General features: G+C 49.8%; 1 protein-coding gene across 1 annotated transcript in view; it reads left to right on the forward strand.

Annotated features, from left to right (window-relative positions):
- The first annotated feature begins 249 nt into the window (after positions 1-249).
- TMEM132B (transmembrane protein 132B) overlaps positions 250-19,327 on the forward strand; it is a 246,649-nt gene continuing 227,571 nt past the window's right edge. Inside the window, exon 1 of the mRNA XM_086761697.1 lies at positions 250-374. Within this exon, the coding sequence (XP_086617823.1) occupies positions 290-374 (85 nt within the window). The 5' untranslated portion in view covers positions 250-289. The remainder of the gene's footprint in view (positions 375-19,327) is intronic.

Raw genomic sequence — 19,327 nt, forward strand, 5'->3', positions numbered from 1 at the left:
CGCCGCCGCTGCTGCTGTGCTGCTGTCGCCGGGGCGGGCGGGGCCGGGTGCCCCCCGGGGCGGCGATGCGGCGGCCGTGAGCGCGGGGCCGGCGGGGAGCGGGGGGACCCCAACTCCCACCGCCCCCCCCCCCGCCTCCCCTCCACCCGCGGCCCCGCTGCCGGACGGACGGAGCCGCGCAGCGGCGAGGAGCGGGCAGGCGCGGGGGGAGTGGTTAACGGCTCCGCCGCGACACCCCCAGCTCCCCCTCCGCCCCGTTAAGCCGCCCCTCTCCAAATAAATCAGCACCATGACTTCTTCTGGGCATGGAACAAAGAGGATGCTCGCCCCGGGCCCCGCGCTGCTGCTGGCGCCGCTGCTGCTCCTGTGCCGAGGTAACCCCGCCGCTCCCCGGGCTCTGGGGTCTTAAAAACTCTTTTTATTTATTTGATTTCCCCCCTGTGTTTGTTTATGGCCATTTCTCCCTTCTCGCCGACTCGGCCGCGGAGGGCGGTGGGGTCCCCGTCCCCCCCACGGGTGTTGCGCGCTGCCTTGCGCGCCCGCGGGTCCTCACCTCTTGCGCGCACAAAGTTGTTCCCGTCCATCCCCACCGCAGCCCCCCCGCTACCTCCACGGTCACCTCCCCGTGTATGTGTCCCACCCCACGCGTGTCGCGGGTTCCCGGCCCCCTGCGCGGAGGCTGCCCCGGGGCTCTGGCAGCTGTCACCGGGGCGCTGCCGCCTTGGGGTGAAAAAGGAAAAGTTTGGGTTTCCCAGAGCGTTGGAGGCTCGGGGAGGGGTCGTGGGGCTGGAGCTTCCCACCGGGCACCCCCGCTGTCCTGGGGTGGCGGGGGGGAGGATGTACAGGAGTTAAATCTCTTTGGGAAAATCATGCTCGTGCTGCCTTTCCTGCGCTTAATTTTAAGCAGTGGGTTTCCGTCGGCCCGCGGGTGGGCTGGGGGGGATTCCCTAATCGCGGCCACCTGCCAGGCATGGTGCGGAGCAGCACCCTTTTTTAAAAAAAAAAAATTGAATCCCATTTTCCTTTTCATTTTCCTTTTCCTCCCCAGCAGACCTCGGGAGCAGCCTTTCGGGCCCGGGTTGCGGGCGTTCGCGGGGAGAGGCTGACCTCCCGGCTGGCGAGGCGAAGCGCTGCCCCTGGGAAAGTCTTTTGCAGGACTTCTCTCCTGGCGTGTTTTCCCCTGCTTGCTCGTGTGAGCTCCCAGGCAGATCTTGCTCTTAATAAACGGGGGTTGTTAAAAGCAAATTAATTAATTGGCATCGGTGCTGAAGTTGCTCAGCGGTTCGTTTGCCTTTACTGCTGCTCGGGACGGCACTCGCGGTTGGCCATAGCGTGGAGCCGGGGCTGCTGGGGAAATTTCACTGGGGCTTTAGGAATATGCCAAAATGCTGGGATTTTAGGTGAAAAAAGAACGAACCGCGGGAGAGGTAAAAGCAGCGGCTGGAGTGGGCACAGGGAATGCGCTGTGGTAGGGAAGCATTTCAGGAAAGGTCGCTATGGAGAGAGCAGGAATGATTTGCGAGGAAGGAGGCATCAGGTTTGGGGGGACGCACACATGATGGGCAGATGGGGGGCCCTGCCCTGCTTACCCCAAAAAGCACTGCCTGCTCCTGCCTTCTCACTGCCCCCTTCCCCTGGGGCACTTGGAAATCCTGTTGAGCGGCACATGGGGAGCGTCTGGTGCAAGGCTTGGGGTGCAGGGCACAGAAGGTGGGGTGCACGCTGTGGGGAGTGGGGCACTGAGCACGGGACGCAGGGCATGAGCTCCGGCAGAGCAATGGCTTTCTGTAGCCAGCACGATGCCCTGTGCTCTGGGAAGCTCTCCTTTTATTTGCGGAGAGAGTTAGGAGCAGCAAAGGAGCAGGTTTTCTGTTTTTTGGTTTGTTTTTTTTTTTTTAATTTTTTTTTTTTTTGCTTTGACACATTAATGATCATCTTTTCTCTGCTGTTCCCCCCTCCCGTCGCCTCCTGTGTGGGTAGCTACCATGGTGAGATTGGGCTGTGGGTGTAATTCTTCCAGTGCTCTGAGTGCTTAAACATATGGAAACTCACTTTGAAACAGTTTGTGGCTGCAAACCTACCGTCGTACCCTGCTCTCCGAATGCTTCCCTGCACGACGTGCGCGTTAGGAACTCGCAGTTCGCTCTCAGCTCAAGCTGTGACTAACGAATCCGTCGCCAGCCTGCGCCTCTTTCTCCTCTCCAGGCTGTAGCATCCCTCTGGTTTCCTGGCTGAGCGCTGCCCCTGCCCTGTCCCACCCCTGGCGTGGACCGCAGCAGTGTCTGCCTGTGGAGAGGGGGTTTGGGAGCTGGGGAAACCTCTTCCGAAAGAGGGGAGCAGCGGCAGTGCCCGGGAAGCGTCTCGCTGCGGGGCTGTGCTGACCTTGCTACGGCTCGCTGTGCTCTGCGTCGCCTTGCTCCTCCGGATACCGGGGGTTACGGAACCACAGCTGGGTTTGGGTTGTGGCAGGCGGGAGAGACACCTGCCTGAGTCATGGCGCGGCGCTGCCGTCTCCGCAAAGCTCCCAGCTCAGGCAGGCGGCTGTGTTGGGCGCTTGCCATTTTTCCCTATTTATTGGCCTTCACTCCCTTGCTGGGGCTGGCTCTGGGCAGGCTGCGTTTCGGGGACCAGAGGTGCACCGGGCTGGGTTCCTCTGGCACCTTCGAAGTGGGCGGCGTTTGTTCGCCTGTCAGGCAGGTCCCCTGAAGAGCTCTGTGAAGGTCCAATTAAGAGATCACTCTCCTGTCCCCGGGTCTCTGGTGGCCCAGCTGCTGGTGCGCGCGCGGCTGCGAGCAGAGGGTGTGCGTGTGCGTTTGGCAGCCGAAGGCCGCTCACGCCAAGCTCGAGGATGTCTCTTGCTGGCAGCAGGCCCCCGTTTGTGGCTGGCAGCTAGGCAGGGGTTTTGGCCGCCTTCCTTGCTGACGGCGGCGGAGCCATCTCGGAGGCTGTATGAATAGGTACCCTGTGAAAGTCCTGGATTAATTACCTGAATACTTTGTTTTCCTGCGTGGTGCTATCTCACCGGCCCGTTCCCTTGCCCTGCCCCACAGAGCAGGTGTGGGAACGTGGGGCTGGCTGCCGGTGGCGGGGGGGATGTCAGCGTGGGGACGGGGCGTGCAATGGTTATTGAGCAAACCGACCGCCTCGCCCCTGTGAGATGTGCTTGGGCTGGCGTGGTCTGTGCGTGAGGAAGGACCTGTGAATTGCTTTTAGACTCTGGCTCCAGGGAGGTGTGGGTGGAGAGACATTATGCTTATTTTATGATGTGTCCCTGTATCTCTCCACCTAATATGGAGGCACTTTTTATGCAGAGGCTCTTCAGGAACAGAAATGAAAGACCTGTGTTACCTACTGTACAACAGATGTGCGGACTGTGATCGCACAAACGGCTAAAATGTAGGTTGTTTTCCCCACATTAGTGCAGATCTCAAACTGATGTGATTTAGGGGATGGTGGGCTGGGGGGAGAAGTCTGAAATTATTATACTGCCTTTTGCTCCAGCATCCATTAGAGCAATGTATTTCAGATACTCTGATTTTACTTCCCATCAGTATAAATCTGGAGCAGCCCCTCTGAAGTCAGTGGAGCTGCTCTGGATTTACGCATCACTGCTGCGATCGGCGATGTCTCTGGGAATGCAGGAGGCGACTGTGTGACTTGCCCTGCACAGTGTTTTTAATTTCAAAAATCTCCTGTCGCCGAGGCTGCAGCCTCCTTGGTATATTTGAACTGAGGAAGTCCACATCAGTCACTGTTTTTGGGTTTTGATTATTGTCTTCAGTTTGTCAGGCTTGATCGCAAAGCTCCCTTCACTGGCACCTGACTCTTTGGCTGATCGATAGAGTCTCTTGAGGCTTGAATGCCAAAATAGTTACATTTAAAAAAAAATCAATAAAGCGCAATTAATTTGCTGTATTTTATTACTGGGAATGATAGGCGCTCTGAGACTCTCGCTCCAAGCCCTATTATCTCCGTGTTTAAAGCAGCTTAGCGTGGCGAGGAAGGTACGGGCCCAGGGGCAGCTGTAGGAGGTCAGAGCAGAGGGTCGCCGAGACCGGGACCCGGTTTGTGTCTTGGGAAGGATTTTTGGATCAGGGATGCATTCCCGAGCCAGAGACGGCATCCGTTGATTTAATTGCTATGACGGGTTTGCTGTCGTGGATTTGGTCACTCTTTGAGCCCAGGCAGGTGTCTGGTGTGCACCGCCAAGGACTCCCTTGTTTCAAAGAGCCTGGAGAGATGAGTGTGCACCACAGAGCATGGCAGTGACTGGGGCTATGTAGGGTTTTGCCAGGTGCTGTTGGTGCCAATGAAATGGAGATTTCCACCCTGCTGACCCCACGCTGACTCCGGGTCCTCCTGCCCTCCTCCGTGGCTCCTCAGAAATGGGCTTTGAAGCCAGGCTGCTCAGGAGACCTGGGCTGGCTGCAGTCCCAGGAGCTTCCCTTTGACAGGTAGAGGAAATGAAGGGTACCGCTGCTTGTAGCATTGGGTTATGACAACTCACGGTGCTGCCCTTCCCCACCTCAGCGGTTGAGGCTGATAGGAAGCATGAATTTTGTCGTGCTGGAGAGGTGGCTCCACTGAGCAACGTGTCTCGCTTATGCAGGTGGCTGCAAACCTGTCCCATCTCGGAGGGGCAACCGGGGAGCGAAGGGGATGTGGGGATCTCCTGCCTCCTGCGGGAAGCAAGTGAAAATAAAATCTTCTGGCCTTCATAAACATCCCACTGAATGAGGAGACATCCTCCTGCAATAAATATTGTCAGCTCAACGAATTAAACTCGCTGAACTTGATTCCCCCTTCTCCCCCTGCCTAAATATAACTAATGTTTGTTAGTGACAAGCGGTGACTTGATTTGTTGGCATCATGTTAGCGCTTACCCCTGTCAGTGGCTCCGCGGATGTGCTGGCGCGTGGTGGTAGTGGAGATGCTTTCCCGACTGCGGCTGTCAAATCCTCTCGCATGAAGTGCCACGGAGAGCGGGGAGTGCGAGTTACCATGTGGTGCTCTAGATGTCGTGGAAGATGCTTCGATTTCCTGCTGGCGGGAGTTTCCCAGCTGGCATTTCAGAGGAAGCCGTTCCCACGTGAGGATGGGCAGGCAGAAATGACAAGCGAAGAGGTCCCCTGAGCTCACTTACAGGGGTGGATGTGGGTTGCTCGGTGTCTGGCTTTCCCTGGGCGTTCCCGGTCCCCCCCGTGACGCAGAGTGCTGCGGTGGAAGTCACGCACGCGCTGCCTGGGGTGTCTGCGGTGGGAAGCTCAACGTGGAAGAACTTCGCTGTTGGCACAGCACCTTGCACAATGGACTCCAGTCTCAGGTGCAATGTAAATATTAACGTTTCTTCCACGCTATCCAAAAATTCTCTTGCAGCACACTTCTAGCTTTTCTTTGTTTACATAAACGTGTTTGTTTCTGACAGCATTCAGAAAGCTTCATGAATTTATGATGTGCTCCAGATTCGCGCACACTTTTTCTTCCTTTTTTCTTTTTTTTTTTCTTTCTTGAAACACTCTTTCTTCCCAAATTTTAGTGATGAAATGGCAAGAGGTATGCATATTTCAGCAGGCTAGTGAGAGGCAATGTAAACACCATCTTTCATGGAAAATCAGTTTGTTCAAGTTCAAAAACAGCCCAGCCTCCCCACTTGATCAATTTGCCTGTCATAGGAGATGATTTTAAAAGTGGTGATTACGTCCTATCTTGTCTCTCGCAACTTCAGGCAGGGGGAGAAAAATGAAGTGTAGCATTTGATTTTAACTCTTTTTTAAAATTTTTTTTTCTGATTTTTTTTTTTTTTTTTTTTTTTTGGTGATGGTGGTAGTTGGGGTGAAGCGAAGGGATGCCCTGAGGGGGTGAGGGAGAGCCGGGAGCAGAGGGGTTTCCACGAGGCCGCTGTCTGCTGAGCGGAGTAATTGGAAACTGTGTGTAACCCAGCTCTGCTCATCGCACCGTGCCTGCACCAACTGACCCTCCAGAGCTGCTCTGCCCCTCCTCCCAGGAGGAGACCTGCAGTGGCAGAAGAATGGTCTCCTAGTGACAAAGATGCTAAAAATTGGGGAGAGGGTGCTTGGGGCTCTGCTGTGGCGTGGCCTCGTCCTCCTGCCCTGGGGCATCGTGCTGCCCTCGGGTTAAAGGCTGCGCAGGGACCAGAGGTATGCTTACGGGGAGGGATGGTGTGAAACCACCCGTGTGAGGCAGCTCTAGCTTGAGAGGGTCACAAAGCTCCTCTAGATGGAAAGAAATACTGGAAAAACCTCACCGATGCAAACTGGGGCTAAATGGAGAAGCAGGGATCCAAATTCTTATTCTCCAAGCCAAGGGGCTCGGGAGGCTCCGAAGATGGTGTTTGCACTGGGACCAGCCCACTGGATGGTGTGGGAGGTGGTGCCTCTGGCCGCTGTCCCTGTGCCGAGCCCGTTTATCTGCACAGGGGTAATGCGTGCCCTGAATCTGCGGTGTTGGAGAGTTTGGTCACCTGCCGAGGGAGCTCTGGGGAATTGGCCTGGAGAGGAAAGGCATTTCTGGCAGAGAGAGGGGAAATGTCATCCTCATTACCCAAGAAATAAAATCCTTCAGAAGATTAAACTGAGGTGCAGATAGCTTTGGGTTTTTTTTTTTTGGTTTTTTTTTTTTGTTTTGCTTGTGTGGGAACATTTCAAAAACAGATGGCAAAGCAGAGATTTATTTCCCGTGAAGTACAGAGGGCTGGTGCGCAGGACCTTATCTGCTTGTGGGTCCTGTAATAAACCTGCCAGCAGGTGATTTAAATCCAGTTTTTCTGATTGGGAGAGTAGTGGAAGGAACAGAGTTTATGTTACTTATGCATTTTATGGGCAGTGTTAGATTTTTAAGATGCAGGAATGATCAGGGCATGGCTCTGTAGCACTGGAGACTTTCATTCCTTTCATAAAGGATCTTCCCCGAGTCAGGAAAATGAACCACTTTACATTATTTAGCAGTTGGGCTGCTGAAGCCAGCTGTTTGTGTGAGTGACAGGCAGAACTATTTTATCTCAGTTTAGGAGTTGTTGTCAATTAGCCACAGCTTTTGCTTAGCAGCAAGACCTTTGCCACGATGGGGATGGAGGGCTGCTTGATGGATGCTGCAGCTCTTCAAACAAACAGTTATGCTGCAGCTCCGAAACCAGATGAAACTCGCACCAAAAACAGTCCATGCACCCTAAAAAGGAAACCTTGAGCAGATGGAGCAGGTTTCCATGCAACAAGGAATAATTAGGAACTTGCAAATAGTCGGTAGCTGCTGACTGGTTTTGGTACCTAGATTTTTAATTGGAAAAGGAGCAAGCCTGAGATGACTTTTGGAAGGAGCTGGTCTGGATGTGTGCGTGGGGCAAGTTCCTGGCCGATGTGAGTGGCCAGTGCGGCAAGAGACAAAAGCCATCAGCCCTCGGTGCCTCCGTCCCTGACTGTGGGGCTATGGCAGTCTGGTCACCGGTGGTTTTGAAAGGCCAGAGGTAGAGGACTGATAAACACAGAAAGTCTGATTGTCTTTCATTGAGTGCAAGAAGGACACAACGCAGACCCTCACAATGCAACAGGCTTTAAAATGTCATAACAGAGGCATCTAGAGAGGATGGTGAAAGCTCTCTGGAAGCAGTAGAGCTCCATCAGGGCAAGCTCGAAGGCCAGCGTGCCTCAGCCATCCCTGAATCACGGGAAATAGAGCTGGAAAAGTTGGCGAATAAGCTGCCTTTCCCGTCTCTGGGGGTTGTTCGGTACAGCCTGTTCCTGAGCGTGGCTGGTTTTCAGCGATGCGGGCAGCAGGACTTCTGCCGCTTCCTTTGGCAGAGCGTTTCACAGCCTATTAGACCTCTCCCATATTTCACCTACGTTTTTTCTTCTCTGCTTCGTTCCATCACTTATTGGATGACCTGAATCCACAGCTTTCCATCCTTATCACCCGTCCACAACAGAACCCAGGCAAATCTGCAAACCGGGGACAAATGGTTAAACAGTGAGTGGGAAATGCTCCGAAAGGAGCTGAGCCTGGCGTGTAAATACATTTACAGTTGTAAGTTATTTGGAGAATAAAGGGCAAGGACTTGAAATGCATGTGGTGATGAACCATAGATTATGCTCTGGAGATACTCAGAAGGCAGTTACAGTCGCGCTATCTAATTCATCTCCCACTAAGACATTCTCCTCCAAGGTGTTTGGAAATAATGGAGTAGCTTAGTTACTAACATTATTAAATCCTCATCTCTGACAGCTACGAGAATTAATATACAAAGGTTTCCTCCTTTCTTTTTTTTTTTTTTTTTTTTTTTTTTAAATGCAGCTCTTTTACTCATTTCCTGTCTTTTGCTTAGGAGTAGCCAACTGAAAGTTACTAGCATGAGTATTGGTGCAAAAAAGGCTCAACTCCATTAAAGAAGAGAAAGAAGCAAGAGAAAAATGGAAGATAGCGTGAATTTTATTGCAATCGAGGCATATTTTTTTTCTTTTCAAATTTTAATCATTCATTGTGCTTCCATCTGTAGATCTCGGAGGGCTTTAGAGAAGAGAGCAGGCACCATCGAAGATGTGGTCCGTGCTCTCCCATCATCCCCGTGAGGAGCCCCATGGCATCAGTTCCATGCCTACAGCCCTTCTGGCAAGGAGAGCAGGGCTGTTGGGTGCAGAGCTCTGGGGCTGTTTTTTGAAGATGACTGATTTTTTTTTTTTTTTTTTTTTTTTTTTTTTTTTTTTCTGCTGCTCCTCTCTGAGGAGTGAGGCCTACCTTGGGTGGGATGCTGCTGAGGTGGTGTGGCCAGTCCATTGGCCACGGTGCACCATCTCCTCCTCCGTGTGTCAGCCCTGGCTTGTTTTGGTGGCTGAGCTTCTTGGCATCTCCAGCCGCCATCCTGGGTGCTCCTGAGCCATGGACGGGTGTCAGGGCTGTCTTTAGCTGCCCCTGCCTTGGCTGAGCACCGTCAGCTCAGGAGGGGAAGGACAGGGCTAAACTAACCCTTGTTTCTTTTGCTGAGTTTGTTTTGCACCAGCCTGTTAAAACTGTTATGGGACGTCTTATGCAGAAAGGAAGAGATGGAGTTCATGTTCTTTATTCTTAAAATCAAGGACTCTGTCCTACGGAGCAGACAGAGGTGGTGCAGGCCTCCCATCTCCTCCCTGGTGTGATGGGGCTGGGCAGCCCATGGACATTGGGGACATCTTTTCAGGAACTGCACTGAGGAGCTGTTCTTCAGGTGTGCTCTTTGAAAACCCAAATGTCCATGTCATGCACTTTATTTCAGCACAAAACCGTCCATATTTGCAACTTTATTAGTGTCATAATGAGATTACTGATGTCTGCTCGAAGCCCTGGGGGATGTGGGGCTTTGACGAGCATTGGCTTCTGGGTGCAGCTTCAGCTGCGTCTTCTCAAAGCATCCTGCTCAGCCAGAGTTAAAATATCCTCCTCCCTTTCTCTGAGCATATTGCAGCCCAACACATTAAATGCATTAGAAAGCTTTATTGCATTTAGCCAATTAAAAAAAAGGGAAAGTCAAAGAGAAGTCATTGCTTTGGTTCTTACACCAACCTGCAAACTTTTAGATGGCTTCCCAAACTCCCCTAGGGTTGCTGTCCTCTTGCTTGCCACACGGCAGTCCCTGCTAGCCCTCCTGTGGCCAGCGGTGCCTTTCATGGCCAAGTCCAAGTGTATTTCGACAGCCGGGCTCCCCGCGTCCCCTGGCCTAATGTCCCATGCAGAGTCCCCATGACGCCGCGCACGCCCCAGCAGTGAGCCCTGTCCGACATGAGCAGTTTACTTTGGTCATGGCTGAAAAGCCCTCAGCCCTCCCGCGTGCCTGCGTTCCAATGTGCTTATAAAGCTGCTGGTAAATTGTGGCTCCCGATGTGTGGCTGATGCTCAGCTCTGGCTGAAGGTTGGGTGGGGAGGGGGTCTGCAGCCAGCTGTTTTGGCAGGCTGTGTGGACCTGTGTCTGAGGCAACGACCATGGTGGGACCGTGGCTGTTGTGAACAAAGGGCTGAGAGCAGGAGAAGCCCAGCTCTGATGGGTATCCATCAAGATGCTCAGCCTGCTTAGGCGTGCAGGGTCTGGAAATTGCCATATCAGGCTCCAGTCTGTGGGACTTCATCGTTTGAGTTATTATCTCCAAAACACAGTTATCTCCCTGAATGGCAATCTCCTATTGAAAACGATCTCTTTCAGCAGGGCACTTGCATTTATTTACTGCACAGCTTCTCCCATTAGTATAATCATTACTCCTTGGACTGGGTTTGAATTCAGAGCATCCCACTGTGGTACTTAAAGAATTAATTACAACGATGAAAGAATTCCTTTAAAGACTTCTATGAATTGGTCTAGTTGAACTGTTTTAGCTTTGCTTCAGTTGGTGCAGCTCTTGTCAAAGGATTGTGAGAAAATGCAAGGGTCAGTGATTTAGATTAGGCAAATTACGTTAGAAAAATTGATTTGATTTAGAAAGTGAGCTTTCAGATCACAGGGAATTGCCTGCTTCTTCCTCTGCTGTGCTGCTTCTCCCTGAAGAATGAGCAGAGGCAGATAATTCAGGGTTAAAGTAAGTGGCTATTGTAAGGGTTTGTCTGAGAGCGGAGGAGAGGCGGGGCGGCACGTATCTGTAGATAAACGATTATTGACCCATATATTGCTATCCGTGCATCAGCTGGAGACACGGACGGATGGGCACGCTCATAAACAGCACTCAGAGAACTCGCGTGGCTTGCTAAAGAGCTGGGTCCTTATTTTTAGGTTTGGATTTGGGTTTTTTTGGGGTTGGGGGTTTGCTTTTCAGGGTTTTTTTTTTTTTCCTTCCTTGGATCAAACTGAGCTTTTCCTCCTTCTGTGCCTCATCCTTGTCTTAAAGGGATTGCAGTCCCTGGGCTGCAGTGGGATAATGCCCGACAGCAGGCAGTGTTCCCTCGGAGAACCGGTTCCTAAAAAGCACCTGCTGAATGAGCAGTTCCTTTCTCTGCATGCTGAGGAGCATCTTCCAAGTTCTTCTCCCACCCAGCTGTGTTTTCCCTGTGAGAACGATGGGTTGTGAATGCAACGGCTGCTGGCCGGAGACCCAAAGGGTTCATGACAGTTTGTGAGTTGCTTATCACTGTGAGTGGGCTCGCAGAGTTTGTTGAGGTAGCAGGCATGAAGTTGGCAAGCAAATGCTTCAGTTTTCCCTTTGCAAAATTTCTCTTTTAATAAATAGTTAAGGAGATGAATTGCGTTTAGCAATGCTTTTTATTTCCTCCTCGCTTTGCACAACCCTTTAAATTCCAGCTTATTTACTAAGATGCTGGAGACATCTTTTTGGTCTGGCCAGCGCCGGTGGCATTTCTCTCTGCAGCATCATCACCATCTCCCTCAGCATGAAAATCCAGGTGTGGGGCTCTGGTGTGCCTGTGCCGTTCCCTCTCTGCCAGCGTGGGCACGAGAGAGGTGCAGGGCTCCAGTGGTGCTGACGTGTCTGGGTGCACCCTTCGGCTCGGCGGGTGCGTGTGCATCCCTGCGCTGTGTGGGGACCCTCGCCCGTACCCCGGCCTCAGACTGGGAATTCAACCCTGGAAAAAAGAAGTTGCAAAAGTACCCATCCATCTGTCCACTTAGTGGGAGAAACCTGAGACCGTTTCACAGTAATCAGCCCCCTGGTGTTTAAAAAAACAAAAATACTGCAAGTTTTTTCTTTAACGTGGATAACTGGCGAAATCTAAAGCACATTAATGTGCTCAGAGTCTCTGTGGGGCTTTTTTTTTTTTTTTTTTTCTCCTTTTGATAAATAGAAGCTGTATCAAATTAAAAAAGAACATAAGAAAAGGTAGATTGCCTTTGCTTTTTAGATACCATGTTTCTGCCATAACATTTCAGAGGTGTTCTTTCTTCCCTGAAACTCTCTAATTACCAGCGATGTTTTCGGCAAGTGGATGATTTTCTTCGCTGCAGGTACAGTCGGATGGTGAATGTTGTCATCGTCACATATCTCACGGCAATCCATTCTCAAGGTGATGCATTATGCAGGTGCATTGGCTGCTTGGCTATCAGTGTCTCCATTAAAAGCCACAGCATGCAGGGATTTTAATTTGGTTGTAAAAACTTGCTCCAGGCACTGCCTCAAATGACAAAGTCCAGGAGTGGTGGGGGCTTTTTTTTTTTTTTGTAATCTCATTTTATTTTTTTCCTTTCCCTTGAACTGTAAGGACATAGAGGAAACAGGCTCCAAAGGCGCTGCTTGATTCTTGCTTATGGGAATTGACAGGCATTGAGTTGCAGGAAGATCATAAAGATTTCTGCCTCGACATGTTGAAATTGTCATTCAAGCTGAAAGAGGTGTTACAAATGGAGAGGTTCGAACGTGGCAAGCTTGAAGGTGTCCTGAAGGAGCTCTTGTTGCCAGAAGTTGCTGGGGAGAGGTGTTCAGGGTGCGCTTTTCTGCAAGTCAGGCATAGAGGACATGTCCCCACTGCCCTTGGAGGGACATGCTTGGTGTCCCCAGCCAACGCCATAGCCACCTGGGTCTGTGCTGTGGGCTTGGCCCGGCGTTTGGGGTGGGCTGGGACTGCGGGGAACGAAGCTGGACACTGAGCAGGTGGGACAGTTGCAGTGGGGCTTTGCTTTGGGACCGGAGTCGCTGAATTGCAGCAGATGCTTTGCTGCTATGCAACAGTTTGTAATTAAAACACAACTTGCCATCCTGATTAGATTAAACAGTTAAATTCATTTACAATATTATTTTTCCCCCTGCATTGTGTAATTAGCAACATATGATGCTTAAATTAGCTCAATTAAAAGTTATAATGATTAATTTGCACATCAAAGCCTCCCCATGAATCAACTGGTACGGCGCACCGGAGCGAGCTCAGTTACGCCATGGTTGTGTGAAGTGCCCGTGTGAATGCTGTACCCTGCCTGCTCCCAGGGCACCAGGGTCACGGCGTGATGGATGCTCCGGTGCGGCGGTTACTGGAGTTTTGGTCTTTCTGGAAGTGTCCATGTGGCCTTGAGTCACTCGATAAACGGTAGGGCAGATGCTCGCCAGGACCTGACAGTTCCTTCTGTGCATCTGAGTTGGGGTGATGCATCCCAAAGCACCCGACTGCCCGTCCACATTTAAAAGTAACATTAAGGTTACTGGTGGTTCTTGTTGGTGCCTCGTGAGTGTAAGCATCATTCTAAAGTGTTTTAGCCAGATTCTGAGTGTTTTAGCCAGATTCTGAGTGTTTTACCCGGGTTAATCTTTGATTAACATGAGTTTTGCCTGAAGGCTTTTAAAGTCAGATTGGGGCTCTCACTAGTAAAGAATCTCATTTAAGCAAGCCAAAACCAACAAGAAAACTACTATAAGCTAATTATAATGAATTATTTTTTCCTTTCTTATGTAGTCATAATATTGTCTTTCTTTTCACCTTCTGCTGAGCTGTGAAAATATTCTGCAAAATTATATTTTTGAGTCGATGGAAAAGTACACCCCTGTCAACAATATTTTTCTATTGTTCATCGGAGACAGGCTTCATAACAAAAGAGATCCGTGTTGGAAAAGTACATCAGCTGCGAACAGTTTATTCAAAGTCTTCTCAAATAGCAGGGACGGTTTATGAGTTCCCGCTCCAGCTGAAGATGAGATGCAGAACGTGGCTTCTAATCTCTCGGAGAAGTGGACGGGGCAGGTCGTAATACCGTATTGCCATTTTCTCAAAAGATGGATTTTATATTAAAGGTTCCGGTGGAAAAAGGTCTGGAGGTGTTAAAATATTTATGTATTGTTTAAGTTACTGTATGAGGGTGCTGTCTCGTTCCCTAGAGCACGGTGGGGGTCGCGGACATGTAAGCGAGCGGGAAGTGCGTTCCCATCTTTTTTGCTCCGTGTGTGTGTCTGTGCATACGTGCACGTTCGTGCACCGATGTTAAATTGGTAGGGTGTTAAATGTTTCGCTTTTCCGGCCATCAATTTCAATTGAATTTCATAAGCCATTAAAGTTCTCCGCTGCTTTTTTTGCTGTTCCAGTTACGTGAGCTCCAGCCATTTAGCTGCAGGTCCTGGGGCATGATTGCTTTGTGGAGCAGCAAAAGTAAATTGGTTCCTGATGTAGAATCTTTTATTTATATATATATATACATAATTTCTTTTTTTTTAATATCTCTAACTCAGTGTGAGTGATGATGATGTGCTGATGATGCGAATCTTCAAGCTTGGCTTCTTCTGGTCCAGTTCTGGATCTCCCCCCCAACAACATCTTTTTCTAAAAGCTTTTGTGCCTAGCTTGAATGGCACATGTAAAGGAAGAGGATTTCTTTTGTTGTTCATTCTATTTATCTTTAGAATCCTGGTGGAAATATTTGACTGGGGTTTGGATTTTCTCCCGGTAGATTTGAAATGTTTATGAGAATGATACTTGTTGGATCAAAGGAGATCTTCTGGCAGTCCTCTGACTTCGTTTCAGTATTGGCAGTGTGACAAATAATGAAAAAGCAATAATTTCCTCTTCTCCCACTTTTATTCTTGGGATAAATGAATGGTTAAGATCTCCGTGCTCAAAAATAATTGCTTGTGGCTCTTAAAAAAATAATAATCCATAGCACTTGCCCTTTAAAGAGATGATTTGATTTTTTTCTGTTGGTTGGTGTTTTACTCTGTTGAGTGTCTCTGCCAGTCTGAGGCTGAACTTGACAAAGTTTGTGTGGAGGCTGAGCAGGTTGAGTCTGTGGGAAGGGAAACTGGATAAATAATTTCACTGCTTTAGAAAGCCGTTCCCACAGCGGGAGCTGAGCAGTGGGGATGCAGCAGGGCTGTGCCACCATGGTCCGCTGGTAGAACTGTTCTGCGTAGTGTAAAGCTGCAGAATTTGTCAAAATACAGAATGAATGGGAAAAAAAAGAGTAATTTTCATTTACCATGTGTAAATGAATTACCATGAAATAGCTGAAGCATCTTCTAAAATGGGTGTGAGCGGCTGCTGAGACCTGCTGGGCGGTTGTTCACGGCTGCGCGTTCCTCTGCAGCTGCCCCCTGATTAACAGAGAGAGATGCCCACTAGTGCTTTGCCAGGATTTCTATTTTTCTTTTCTCCCCTCGCTTTTACGGCAGTGGAGGTAAGGATGAACTGCTGTATGTCCATCTCTCCTCCCCTAGCAGGCAGTCAGTGCTGTGCAATGGGCCGGCCTGGGTCTACAACAGCTACATGGGGGGACTGCTCATCCCAAATACAGTGCCTGTGCTCCTTGTTTGGGGATAACTGCAGTGGTTTCATTCCTTTTTTTTTTTTTAATTCTTCTAATTGGTGTGCTCAGCCTCAGCTCCAGCTTAATGAAGGCTGCTGCCTGGGAATCATTGCAAACAGTTATGGAAATGTGTTTAAATGCTTGGAGATCTGTTGGTACTTTTCTCTTTATGGGCTTATTCCTTCAAAAAGGATAAATGTGCCTCGTGTCCCCGCTTGCCCAGGACAAACGCTTTCCACGAAGCCTGCAGTGGGGCTCTGGGCAGCTCCGCAGCAGAGAGGGCTGACGGGAGACTGGCGCGAACGCCGTGAGGAAGCCCAGCCCCGCTGCACCCGTTGTGCTGAGGAAGCACCGTTTTCAGTCTGTTTGCTCTGTATTCCAGCTGGGGCCTTTGGATGCTGCTGATGAGGACTGATAGAGCATCCAACTTCCCTCCCACCCAGGGGACGAGAGCATCTCTCCTCCTCTGACTTCCCCATCACAAGCATCAGTTACTCAAATCAACAGGGCTGCTAACTGGACATGAAAGCAGTGTGCCTGCTGTGGTCCTTGCTAATGCAGTGGCTGCACCCTTGTGCTAATCTGTCCGTTGTTCTTCATGGTGGGGACCGTGAAAGGTCCATGGGGGTTCGTTTGCATAGAGGCAGAGAAGGTTTAAGCTGGGTCTGTGCTAAAAGCAAAGGAAAAGGGTCACTTGGTGGGTTTTCCCTTCATGGCTGTTGGCTGTAGCCATATGTTCCTCGTGTTTGGAGGTGCCTGAGCCATTCATGGTGGTCCTGGGGAGGTTTGGATGAGGGCTTGTAGTTTCTCCAGAGATGGAAAAGCATCATCCCGTTGGACGTACACTCTCACAAACGAGACCAATTAATTCTGCTCTGGGCATTGAACCAGCAGTGGTAGGAAGCAATGATGAATAGCCAGGCTGTCGCTTCCTCCTCCTAGAGAGCATTTTGGGAGGTCAGGAGCTGCTGTGGTGAGTGTGTTTCCAGGACGGTTTGCAGCTCATTTCTGTTGGTGAGACACAGAGCTGGCAAAGGTGCTGCTTCCAGGAAGCATCCCCTGAGGATAACATGTGAAGTTGATTGGTTTTAAATGCCTCTTTAAAAGCTGGCCCTGCACCAAATTTATTCTGCTGTTATTAAGTTGTGAGACCCCAGGGTGGTGACTTTGCCCTTGGGATGGTGTGGTCCAGGATTTTTTATTTATTTTATTTTTTTTTTGAAAGCCTCGTCTGGTGCTTGCTTGGGGTCACAGATGGGAACCCTGTGCCAGCCAGTGGTGTCTGGAGGTTGTCACCCTGTGATGGCCTTGCCTTAGCTCATCCCAAACAAGCTGCAGGTCCTTGAGCAGGCGTGCAGATCTCCCATTAGTTGTTGGCAGCTTTAATCAGAAAAAGTGATCAAGCATCAGCTTATCCTCTTGCCCCAGGAGGCGGTCACTTCAGGCTGATGATGAGGGACAGGACCTATTTTGTCCTGCACCTTTTACCTACAGCCTTTCACTGGCAGGAAATGCAAAATGCTTCCCGCGGTGTTGGGGAACCTTTGGGACTCATGGATTTCCCTCCTTCCCCATGTTTTTAAGATAGGGCTGCGTCCTTCCTTGTGACTTCTGAGGGAGCCCATTCTCTCAGAAGCCTTTCAGGGAGACATGTCCAAGGTGCTGGGTGGGTGTTTCTCTGCTTTTTTGTCTGCAGCCAAAAAAGTGATTCTGAGATTCTGAGCGCTGCTGGTAAGAGGAGGCATCCAGGTAGAAATGGTCCCCCTCCACAAAAAAAAAAAAAAGAAGAAAAAAAAAAAGATAATTTTAAAAACTGTTATGTTTATATGGAGATGTAATTGTCCACAGTGTCTCTGTGGTTGCAAATGACTCCAAGCACATGCTGCTTCAAGACCAAGAGAGTGTCCACGGCCTCCTGAAAATAGCTGTGAAAGTAAAACAAGTGCTTGTGCTTAAAGGACAACAAGAGGTATTGCTTATTTTTGCTCCTAATTAGAGGGAGATGTGAGTGGTCTAATTCCCATATTTTAGGAGCAGCATTCAGCCAAAATGATGGACAGGGAAGATGAGAAGAGCCTGGTACAAGCCAAAAGCATCAAACCCATGAAGCAGAGCTAGAGGCAGCTTTAAAGCTATGAACATAATTGCCTGAGGAGTCTGCCAAGGAGCCAGATGCTGTAAATGAAGGAATAACTTCCATGGCTTGGCATCTGCCTGCCATCCAGGGGGAGGAGGAGGAGTAGGGAGCTTCATGGAGAGCTGAGGAATGGTTACTCCAGCTGCAAAACGAGCACCTTCAAAAATGTTTAGTCCACGCTGGTATTTTTGTATGGAGGAGAGTGAACCTGTTGATGGCCACTGCGCCTGTCTTCTGGGCTGTTTGACCCTGTTCTGTGTGTTTGGTCAGCGGTATGTGGTTGTTCGGCTGCTGGGAGGATCCGGATGCTGTGGCAGCTTAAGCAGGTGGTGGTAAATGAGCAAGATGTGGCTGGGCTGAATTGGGAACCTTTTGGGACCCATTTCTGCCCAGAACCCAACAGAGCGGTCCGTTTTCCATGCACGGAGAGGCTCAGTTGATTTTTAAAATAAGTGGCTATACGTGACCTGTCTGAGGTCAAATCAGTCTTGGCAGTGCTCTGGTTTTGAAAACCAAACTGGAAGGTTCCTGTTATTTTTCTCCCCAATTTATTTTTACAGTTACTGTTAAAATAATTGCAGTCCTAGCAAAGGTAAACAGCTGGGTTTGACATAATCCGTACATAAGCAACATCCATCATTTACATGGAATAAAACCTCTGCCACACAACATAGTACTGAGGCTGCATCAAGGAAGGAAAAAATAAAGGAAAAGGAAAAAATAAAAAGCCTTTATGGGAAGGGGAGCAGAAAATCAGCTGGGGTTCTTCTTCTGCATTGAGTACATGTGGATAACAGCAGCAGTGTTTGCAGCAGCCACGCAGTCTCCTTTCTGCTTGTGCTTGAACCAACCACCCCAGGAAAAAGTGATGATAACGGTGCTGCGCATGGGGCATCTTCAGAAAGCCGCGCGAGCGGTGCTGCCCGTGAACAGCGGTTCACACTGTGAACATAATGCGCCTTTCGCAGCCGGGGAAATCGAGGCAAGGAGCGGTGATTAGAGGTAACGGGAAGTTCATGCCATTTCAGGCAAGGACAAGGAGGATAGCGCTGATGTCAGGCCAGGGAAAGGAAGGAAAGCTTTGTTCATGGCTTAGGCTTTTTTTTTTTTTTTGCTATTTTAATAGTCTGTTGTTTTCTACTCTTTGTTTGGCTTTAATCAATGGAAAGGAGGTTCAACGTGCTCCTTGGGTGCATGGGGATGAGATGGAGGTGGGAGTGGGATGGAGGGCTGGGGTGCATCCCTGACATCCCGAGGAGACTGGCACGGTCGGGGGGGAAGTGGAGGCGGCTGGGGACGAATTCAGCCCCTGCCTCCCCATGCCCGTGGCAACCTGCTGCGTGCGCGTCTGACTTTGTGAGTAGTTGTGGATGTTTTGCCTCGAAATAACAGTGTTTTTGCAAGGAGGGGCAGGGGGAGGCCTCTGTATTGCCACAGCCTGGGGACACAGTCGTGTGCAAGTCAAATAGCCACGTCATGTTGAGTGCTGAATGACTCTGCTTATTAATATAATAAACCACAGGAACACGCTGTCATGACAGTCTCTGCAGCGAGAATCCAGGGGGTTATTTTAACCAAGGCGGCATTAAATCTTTCTGTCTCCTGAAAATTGCACCCTGGAGGTATGGGCTATAGGGGAGGAGAGCAGGAACATTTAACAAGGGCTTGCAGGAGTTTTTATGTGTATCGTGGTCTCCAGAACAGGGTTTTGCTGTCTGAGGTTTTTATATCTTGCTCATCACTATAGTTAAGTTCCTCAGACATGATAAGGAGCAAAGCACTCTCTCTCTTTATTTTTTTTCCCCTTCTTTCCTTAGTTTCAAGATGAAATTTTCTCTGCTGTAGCACTGATACAAGGCTTTTTCTTCAGATGTACTACACAAAAACATGCTGTCATCCTCTGCTTTGGAAGCTAGGAGGTGTGTGTGTGTGTGTATATGTATATTCTATATATACACATGCACCCTATAGAGAGATAAGTACATATAAGT

The sequence above is a fragment of the Chlamydotis macqueenii genome, chromosome 17, assembly GCF_036417535.1.
Source record: "Chlamydotis macqueenii isolate bChlMac1 chromosome 17, bChlMac1.mat, whole genome shotgun sequence".
NCBI lineage: Eukaryota > Metazoa > Chordata > Aves > Otidiformes > Otididae > Chlamydotis > Chlamydotis macqueenii.